The sequence below is a fragment of the Brassica napus genome, chromosome C7 (assembly GCF_020379485.1).
Source record: "Brassica napus cultivar Da-Ae chromosome C7, Da-Ae, whole genome shotgun sequence".
NCBI lineage: Eukaryota > Viridiplantae > Streptophyta > Magnoliopsida > Brassicales > Brassicaceae > Brassica > Brassica napus.
In genome coordinates this window covers 5,715,814-5,726,195 of record NC_063450.1, presented here as the reverse complement: position 1 = coordinate 5,726,195, position 10,382 = coordinate 5,715,814, and the positions used below count along the sequence as shown (strand labels likewise).

The following is a 10,382-nucleotide window of genomic DNA, read 5'->3' as shown; positions in this document are numbered from 1 at the left end:
GCTTTTGATCACTAACATACAATATGGGGGGTTTAATTCAGATGGTTAAAACATTAAATTACATGTCATGATAATATGCTGTGATAATCAAAGCTCAGGCACTAAGCAATTTTGAGTAGAAAGATGCCTTTTAACGGGCTTACAAATGACAATTGATTTACTGGTGTTTAATGCTAGTTATCAGTTAATCTCCGATTTTGCTCGTTTTGTCATTGTTACAAGTGGTTACAGTTTTGCTAGTCCCTAAGAGATGATTCACATTTATGCTTATGTAATAGTTTGTCTTTGACAATTCTGTAATGATTTTGTGAACTTGTTTGAATATCAATAAAATGGTAATGCAAAAAAAAAAAAAAAAAACTGGCCGCTTAGACACTGTATATTCGAGGATCCAATTATTTTTGACGATCTCAATAACTCACGGTGACCTTATAATGAATTCTGATAGCAATGGACTAGAAGGCCGCCTAATTGACAAATGACTACATTTAGTTGACAATGCTATCTTAGAAAGATAGGGATTTTACAAGTTGCAGAAAAAGAAATAAGAAAAAGATCAATAATATGCTTCAATATTATTATATATCCAACAAGGAATTGTAGTCGCCACAAGAGTTGTCTCTTTCTTCTACTACACATATCTATCTATAAGTCCTGTAAAACATAGTGTTTATTTACTCTCTTCCTCTCTCTCTCTATATATTATCTTATAAACCAAGATTTATACAAAGATTGATGGTGACAAGACCATTAAATTGCTGTCTCCAGTTCTTTTGGTTTAAATATCAGAAAACAAGGATCAAAAGATAATGCAAAAGCTGAAAAATATTCCATGAACACGTAGTTGTCACTTTTATCCTGATGATGTCAACTTCATTGCTTCAATGAATATTTTCTTAGTACTGAAATCCGAGGCTAGATGTGTTGTAGAGACTCTGTGACTGAGTTTCCCAGCTTGCAGATGGCTGAAACAAAGAGATAAAAGAGACAGGTTACTTCTCAGACAAGTAACAAGAACTCAGAGAAGTTTTCAGATTGATAAATGTTCTTACAGCTTCAATAGTTGTTGCTTGGTTCGGGTTTATCACTGATAAATCTAGAGATCCTTGCTGATCCAGCGGAAACAATGGCGCATCAACCATTAGTGATGGCTTTGAAGCAACTACTACAGGAAGATTTGTAAAGTACGCCTGAAACTGAAATTTCATAACAAATGAAAAAGCTTATTATCATAAGTTCTTGAATACTAACAGTTTGATCTTGAGGGTCTAGAGACTGGCTTCACCTGTTTTACAGATAAGTCCTCCATAGCAAGCTCGAGTTCTGGGTTTAGGACAGCCAGTTTCATCGACAAGAACTGCAAAAGTTTGTCACTTAGAAGATTTAGACTTCTAAATTTGGTTAATGGTGAAACAGAGAATTATGGTTTCATTACTTACCTCAACTTGCCTCTGGAGAGATTGAACATAATTAATGATCTCATCAAGCATACCAGCTCTTCCAGTGACTTTGTTGCATCCAGGGACAAGATCTTGCAGATACTTCATCTTCTTGCTGATCTTTTCTCTTCTTGCCTGCCAAAGGAAATATCCAATTAAAACCCTAGAATTATCTTTTGACTTGTAGCACAAGAAAATTGGTCGAAACATTTTTTTTACCCTTTCTGCTAAACTGTGTCTGTCTGTTGCTTGGCCTCGACGAGCTCTCACGTGGATATAATCCAATTTCTGGGTCTCTGAAGCTGCCTTTGATTTCTGCTTTGAAGTTTCTGAAGATGCTTCCGTGTTACTCAAGTTTGATTTTACTTTCATGTTTGACTCTGTCTCAGCCTCTACTTTGATCTTCTTCTCTGTCTTTTCCTCTTCCCTTGTCTTAACCTGAGACATAATTATATTAGAAACATCAAACCCATGTTTCAAAACATACTTTTAAACCAAAATTTGATCTAACAAACCTCTGATTTTCTCTTGTTTTTCAAGGAAATAGTTATGTTTTCTTCACTGTTCTTCAACATTACCCCCACTGTATCGGCTTGATCCATCTGGCAGCTATTTGTTCTTGAAATGCAGCCATCCATAGCTTCATGTGAAGGACCAAAACCCATGCTATAGTTTGGTCCAAAACCAGATCCAAGCATTTGAAAATGGCTGAAGGTATTCTGCAACAACTCATCATTGTTGGTTCCATGGAACTGAAGAAGTTCAGGTGAAGCATTAGTAGTGCTCAGAACTTGTTGTTGTTGTTGTTGCAGCCATTTAAGCCTTTCAAGTACAGACACATCCATGGAGCTCAAGGACATGCTTTCTAGAGAGACAAGACTTTCCAACATATCGTTCTCTGCAAAAAATCTCTCAACTTGAATTTACGGATTTGATCTTTAAAGTGAGACCAAAAGTACAAACATAATAGAGGACGGGGAGAAACGCTCTGATTTTGTGTGTGTGAGTGTGTGCTTAAAGCAAGAGATGATTTGCTATAAATGTATGAGGAGAGATTTAGGTTTATGTAATGTTGTTTGGGTAGGTTGCTTAGAAGAGATGAAAGAGGTTGGAGAAACTAATCCATTGATATCATTCTGCTTAGCTTTAAATAGAAAGCAACATTGACCCACACACATAGGTCCCCTACTGGTTTATGTTTTCTATTTTTCCTTTTAAAATGTTTATTTTTACTTACTTCTTTGTTACATCTTATTGCTATACATAAATACCCCCTTACCAATATAACATGTCACCATACATTTTAAAACGATTATGAAATGGAAAAGAGTATAAAAAAATACTGTCATTATCTTTCATGAACGTTGAGAGTTAACAAATTTTAGAGTTAGTTGATAAATCGGGTCCAGCGTTTAGAGACACTCGACTATGACTAAGAGGAAAATAAAATTAAAAAGGCTCAAGAACTATTTGCATAAAATAGTAGTAAAGATTCGGTATCTAAGGAAGATTGGGACATAAGTTGATAAAAGTAAAGGTTGGGAGCAAAGAAGGTGAGAGGTGAAGCTGTGGGGTCTAAGTGACATAACCCACACCATGTGGGCTTGTCCTTATGAACACTACATTTAGAGGTTCTTTATCCCTTCTTGTGTGTCTATGTTTTTTTTTATTTTGATTTTTTTCTTTTCTTTTTGCCCTTTCAAGTTGATGAGAGGAGCTTATTAGGAAAATAAACGATGAAAAAGACCTTAACACTTATGGTATTTGGGTTGGATGCTTGACTATAAGATCTTCTTTTCTTAACACTAATAGATTAGATTAATACTCCCTCCATTTCATAAAAAAAATATCATTTTAACAATTTTCATAGAAATTAATAAAATAAATCAAATGTATTAATGTCTTTAATAATTACATCTATTTAATTAATAGTGTTTGAGAAGTAAAATCATTTATAAGATAAATGCATTTTGCAATTATTATTAAACTCAATTAGGTATAAATCATATTAAAATTCTAAAATGATACTTTCATGTAATAAGGAAAAGTATTAAAAATACTGTTTATAAGACAGAGAAAATATTTTTCAACAAAAACAATAAGGCTTCAATTGGTGACTACTAAAAAAATTGAAAAAATGAACAAAATGAAAAAGAAAAATTTATTTGAGGAATTGAAAAAATAAAAAAAAATATGAATTTTGGTTCATTTTATTCGTTATCAAAATTGCAGAGGGCATTTTTTTTATAAATTCATTTATCCATGAAGAATTTAGAGAAAAAATGGAATCCACCTTTCAATAATTTGACTAAAATATCAACATAACTGATATAAATTTTGAGGAAGAAAAAATTTACCACAATTTTTTTCCTTCAACATGGCACCAATAAATGGATATATAATGTTGGATATATAATGTTGGATTAATCAGATCGATACATGACTAAAGCCGATAGAAACATATATCTATCCTATTAAAAGTGAAGTACAAATGAGAAATAACCCTGATTTTTTCTTATTATTTACGTTTCCCTGCCATTGGTTAAATAGATTTTGCTAATTTATCCAATTCATTTTGCGCAAGGTTCATTAGCAAAGCCCATTAAGTTTTCTAACAACATTTTAATGGGTCATGTCCATTAATAAAACGGACATTATGTATACTATTCCCTCCGTTTCTAAATGTAAGTAGTTTTAGCAAAAAATGTTTGGTTCACAATATAAGTAGTTTTTATATTTCAATGCACATTTTCTCTTTATTGGATATTGTGTAACCAATCAAATAATGTTAGTTTTTTTATAATAGGTTGAGTTTATTAATTAAATAATATTTTTTACAAAAGCAACAATTTCTTAATATTAGTGCTTTTAACTAAAACTACTTATAATATGGAACGGAGGGAGTATGTATTACATTTTAATAATTTATCCAACTCATGTTCTTTAATGGTGCATTTCCTTCCTATGTACGTAATTTTTTTGGTATGAGTGTGTGAGAAGCATTTCTAAACCGGACATTATTATGTATTACACTAATGTAATTCATCATTTAAATTTTTTATATAACCATATAATATAAGATATTTAATATAACAATTAAATAACATATGATAAATATTATAACATTTCAAACCGATATGCAGAAAGCGGATGAAAAACTTTTCAGGGGATAGACTGAGATCATTTGGAGCTAGTACGATATGCAGAAAGCGAATGTCAAACATGGTTTGAGGCGAACAAGGTGGTACAACCAGTGGTACAAGACATCAATGCTGAGGAATCTCAAGTCATAAGCTTGAGTAATATTTGTTTGTTAGATGGATCTTGGACAGCTTCTGCTCATTTTAGTGGATGTGGATAGGCTTGGATGGACAGTGGTGGGAACATTCAACTTATGGGGGCAAAGAACTTCACTCGGCGCGAATCAGCTTTGCATTCGTAAGTAGAAGCACTGCAGTGGACAATGGAGAACATGCTTCAACATTCAACATGCCAGAGCTTTGGGACAAATTGCAAGGAGTTGATTACAATGATAAAAGAACCTCATGCTTGGCCAAACTTTGCGACGGAGTTGGAAAGGATTGAGACGCTTCAGATTTGCTTTCCGGATTTCAACATCATTTATGTTCCACGAGCGTGCAATCAGACTTTAGATTTTTTAGCTAAGACTGCTAGATCCTTCCATAAGGAGTTACTTTTTATTGGTTGTTCTATCCCGGTCTGGTTATCCAGACCACCTTTTGAGTAATAGAATGAGCTTTTGACGTCAAAAAAAAAAAACATTTCAAACCAAAAATGAATACCCCGCGCGCGCGGATCATGGTCCAGTGTTATTTCTAAAAACAAAGCCCACAAACGATAGTCAAACTAATCAAATTTATACTAGACCAATTTTTTTTTAAAGATGGATTGGTTTTAGAAAACATTAAAATCACAAAGCTAATGATTACAAACTCTATGTATCGATGCAATAAGTTTATATTACTTGTTAATAGATTTTTTTTTTGTTTTTTTGTTTTTTATTTTTAATTAAAATCAGCCCGTAAAGATGGGAATTTAGATCCGGTTACAAGCAGGTTTTGAACAAAATTTCCAAAGTCAATCTAACACAAAAACTAGCTTCGCCCGCCCACTAAACCCGGCACATTCCGCTAGCTCGTCCTCGAAATTCTTCAGAATCGGTTACCGTTCTCAACCATCGACGAGAATCACTAGAAGGTGAAGTTCTCCTTGTTGCCTCGGATGCCGGGACCTCTCGTGTCGTCTCTGGAGTAGCTAGCTCCCAACAAACTCCACCGAACTTGTAACCATCACTATCTCTGAAGCTCCACACGACAAATAGGGGAGAGTTCCGGATACTTACCATGAGCATTGCAATCGCCACCAAAGCCCGGCTTGTACACAACACCACACAGCGTTTGAAACCTCCTCCCAACCAAGCAATTGCTTGCTACTACCGCCACCGAATCTTTACATAAAAGGACCTGACCTCTATGCCACACACCAATGCGAGAAGACTCTAACGACCTGCACACAATCAGCCAGCTACACTATCAATGATGAATCAAAGACCAATCATCGGCACTGGGATGGTAGCTGAGCACAAGAGAGACACCGCCACAGCATGACAAGGCCTGGACGCCTCTTGCCGCCTTAAACTCCGCCTGCATACCCGACCTCGACTCGCCTCCGAGATGGAACCACCACCGAAGCTGACTTTGACTCCGCCGAAAAGGAGACGAACCCCGACGACCCGTAAGGGCTCCTGATTCCACTCGACGAAGCCACACGCCTCACCAGACAGAAGCAGCAGAGACTCCACAGCCTAGCCGTACAGCGCACCAACACACAACCACGAGCAGAGAGGTAGCAAGAGAGGATCTAAAAGTGAAACACGATCCTCTCTCTCAGCCGTAAAAAGCCGACTCCCCTATCAGAAACCCCTGCACGCCACCGCGTCCCAGCTCCAGATCGAGCCTAGTCTTAATTGTTGTCGACGAAACCTTGCGCGTGATTCTCTAACGACGGAGACGCGACAAGCCAGAGACCGGAACAAAGAAATAGAAGAGGGGAAATGACCGGAGAGCAAAGACGAAACCAGAGGAGAGGAGAGGGAAACCTCCGGCGGCCGGACGCGGGCAAACGCGCCGAACTACGCCGGAAAAGATGAAGACCTTACGTTTGCTTGCGACTTGAGAGGATAGAGGAGAGAGAAAAGGGGTTTCTGTAAAAAACAAATCCAAAACTTTTGCTTAGTCTGTTAATGGATAAATTAGTAGAGAATTTCATCTATTTAGGTATATAACCAAGGGGTCATCGCTCTCTTCTTCAATTTTTCTGAACCATCAAAAACTCCATTAGAATTTGTATCACCTCACTTTTATGTTCAGTTGAATAGAAACTATGCTACATGTTGAAGCATTGGCTTTCAACTCATGGATCACCATTTTCTCGTACATGATCATCATAATTCATAGCTAGCTGATTTTCTCTTGGTTTAGCTAATGCTCTGTTCTTATATCAAGTATTTTGCGAGGCTTTTTGCTCAACATTTTCTCTGTACACACACATATATAAATATTCTTATCTATAAAATTAACATTGTAACAAAATAAAATCACCAAACATTGAACATTAAGTACATAGAAGTGGTCTAGGCGAATTTTGGAGATATTCAGATTCAAAACAACTCAACACTACAACTGTGTGACCACGCGTTTGTGAGACCATGATTTGGACCTCATTTGAACATCTAGAAAGATGGTCCATCCATTAACTGCACATTCTCTTTTTTTTTTTTTTTTTTTTTTTTTTTTTTTTTTTGAAACACATCTGCACATTCTCTTGAAATATTAGTTTGTATCATTATATAGAGACGAGATACCTCTAGGTTTTTTCAAAAAAAATTCATCGGTTACGGTTGAATAAAATACCTTTCTTGCATTTCCCATAACAATGTTATTTAAGATAAAATGATATGATTAGATTATGTGCTGTTCTTTTCAAAATATAATAAATAGATAAAAAAAAATGGCTTTGGAAAGATTTTGATCTTTGTTGGTTTTTGGCTTTGAAAAGAATGTGTTTTTTGGCGGCTTACGAATGTATGACTGCATTTCACATGTGTTTAATATAATATCAGGAGACAAAAAATGAAATAGCTTGTGATTTGCACTATTAACATGTATAGTGTGAATGGATGGACGGGGAGGTGGCTATCAAAAGGAGGAAAGGAAGTTTTGATAAAATCTATAGTGTTAGCACTCCCGACATATGTTATGTCTACCTTTTTGCTCCCGCTGGAGATATGTGAGAACCTCGCAAGTGCCATTGCACAATTCTGGTGGAGCTCAAATCCACCAAAGAGAGGGATTCATAGGGCTAAATGGGAGAAGATGTGTTTACCAAGAGAAGAGGGCGAGATTGGTTTCCGTATGATCCATGAGTTCAACCTGGTTTTACTAGCCAAACAACTATGGAGACTATTCCAATTCCCCGACTCGTTGGTAGCTCGAGTATTGAGAGGAAGATATTATAGAATGAGCTCGCCGTTACGATTGCATTCTGTGAGTGTCCCATCCTACGTCTGGTCCAGTATATCAGCGGCACGAAAATTACTACTTTTGGGGATCAGACAAAAAATTCATTCTGGATATGAGGTTAGGGCTTGGGAGGATCCTTGGATCCCTACTACACCAGCTAGGCCGGCAAGACCTATTGCTCCAGTCCTCCATCCAAACTTGAGAGTTAGTGATCTCATTAATGGGGAAACAAGGGAGTGGGATGATGGATTACTAGAAAAGTATGTCAATCCAGATGATATACACCTCATTAAGAGTTTGGCCATAAGCTCAACTCACCACAGAGACTCCTTCTGCTGGAATTATACCAAAAATGGCCAATACACAGTTAAATCGGGATATTGGGTAGCACGGAACCTAATGAGGAATGATGAAGATAAGGAGATCCTGGAACCGAGCATCACCAAACTCCAAGCCTTTGTTTGGAAGGTAAAAGCACCCCAGAAGATGTGTCACCTTATGTAGCAATTGATAACTGGACAAGTTGTTGTTACAAAGAATCTAGTACGACGAAACATGAGATGTGATAACTACTGTCCAAGGTGTGGAGAATCAGAAGAAACAGTAACTCATGCCATATTTGAATGCCCTCCAGCTCTGCAAGTGTGGTCCCTAGCATCAACACCATCTGCTCCTGACATCTTTCCTCTAACAAGTATTTACGCCAACATGGATTATCTCTTCTGGAGGAAGAACAACATTGATGCACCAGAGCTTGACAGAGACCCTTATCCTTGGATAATCTGGTATATCTGGAAGGCCCGAAATGATAAACTGTTTAGAGGAATAGACAGAGACCCTATGGAATTAGTTAGATATGCTGAAAGTGAATGCCAGGCTTGGTTTAATGCCAATGAGAGGATACCGGATAACCCACGTGAGCTGCACAATGAGGAACTCCAAGCCATAAGCTTGGATAATATATGTATGGTGGATGGATAATGGACTTCCATGGCACAGTTTAGTGGTGGCGGATGGGTCTGGAAGGATAGTCTGGGACAGACACAGCTTATGGGAATGCGCAACTTAAGTAGGAGAGAGACTTCTTTGCATTCGGAAGTGGAGGCACTAAGGTGGGCAATGGAGAGCATGCTTCTACATTCTTCGTGTCAGAGCTTTGGAACAGATTGCAAAGACCTAATAGCAATGATACGAGAACCTCAAGCTTGGCCAAGTTTCGCGACTGAATTGGAAGCAATAAAGACGCTCCAGCTATGTTTTCCAGAATTCAAGATCTCTCACATCCCACGAGCACAAAATGGAATATCTGATTCGTTACCTAAATCTGCTAGATCCTTTTATACGAAGCTTTGTTACATTGGTTGTTCTATTCCGGTCTGGTTACGCAGACCATCTCAAGTTATTTGAGTTATAGAATGACCGTTCGTTGTCAAAAAAAAAAAAAAACATCTTGTTATTTTTTTACAAATCACGCACAAATTTTTGCTACACTTTGAGGTGTGATTGTTACCTCACATAGTACATTTGAATGTATTTAACGAAAAACTTCAACATTATTAACCTAAGCAGTAAAGGTTTATGATTAGTTACTTTGTGAATACTCTTTCAAAATGTCTAAAATATGATGTTTTTTTTATCAACATGTTTTTGTGGTATATTTCATTTATTAATTTACAACTGAGACCATTTTTAACATAAAAATGTTAATTTCTTATAAAACACATGCACTATCAACATTCTTCGTATTAGCACTACAAGAAAACAAAAGTTTAACGACGGCGGTTTTCCTCGTGAGTTCGTCGTAAAAGAGGGTTTACGAAGAATTAGCGAGGAAATGGGTTTCGTCGTTATACGTTCGTCGTAACGCATATTTCCTCGCTAATTCGTCGTAAAATAGCGAGGAAACCATTTCGTCGTAAAAACGAAGGAAACAAATCGTCGTAAAGACCACGTAGACAGTCCACGTAAGAATGTCGCTACTGTTCCTCGTAAATACTACGAAAACATTTCCTCGTAAACGACACGTATATATCTCGAAGGTATTTCCTTGTAAAATTTACGTAATTACCTTGAAATTTTTTCCTCGTAATTTTCACGTAAATACCTTGAAAGTATTTCCTCGTAAAATACTCGTTTAACATTTCTCGTGATTTCCTCGTAAATGTTCAACGTAAATAAGTCGTAGATTAGCTACGAATCTACTTCGTTTTATTATTTAACAAATTTAAAAATATAATTAAAAAATATTAAAAAATATTTAATTTATTAATAAAATTAAATTTTTAAAAATAAATAAATACGCAAATATTTTATATATAAATAAGTTTTGAATTTATAATACAACCACAGAAAAAAAAAGAACTAAGAGTCGTGCATCGCCCGGAGGAATTCATCACTCCTC

At 36.4% G+C, this 10,382-nt stretch overlaps 1 protein-coding gene across 1 annotated transcript; it reads right to left on the bottom strand.

Annotated features, from left to right (window-relative positions):
• Positions 1–554: 554 nt before the first annotated feature.
• LOC106432748 (transcription factor HBI1-like) lies at positions 555–2,663 on the bottom strand. Its single transcript, XM_013873587.3, has 6 exons — positions 1,955–2,663; positions 1,659–1,877; positions 1,440–1,574; positions 1,286–1,357; positions 1,053–1,196; positions 555–965 (listed from the first exon to the last, which is right to left on the bottom strand). The coding sequence occupies exons 1-6, from the start codon at positions 2,327–2,329 to the stop codon at positions 897–899; spliced, it is 1,014 nt and encodes a 337-aa protein (XP_013729041.1). The 5' UTR covers positions 2,330–2,663; the 3' UTR covers positions 555–896.
• Positions 2,664–10,382: the final 7,719 nt, after the last annotated feature.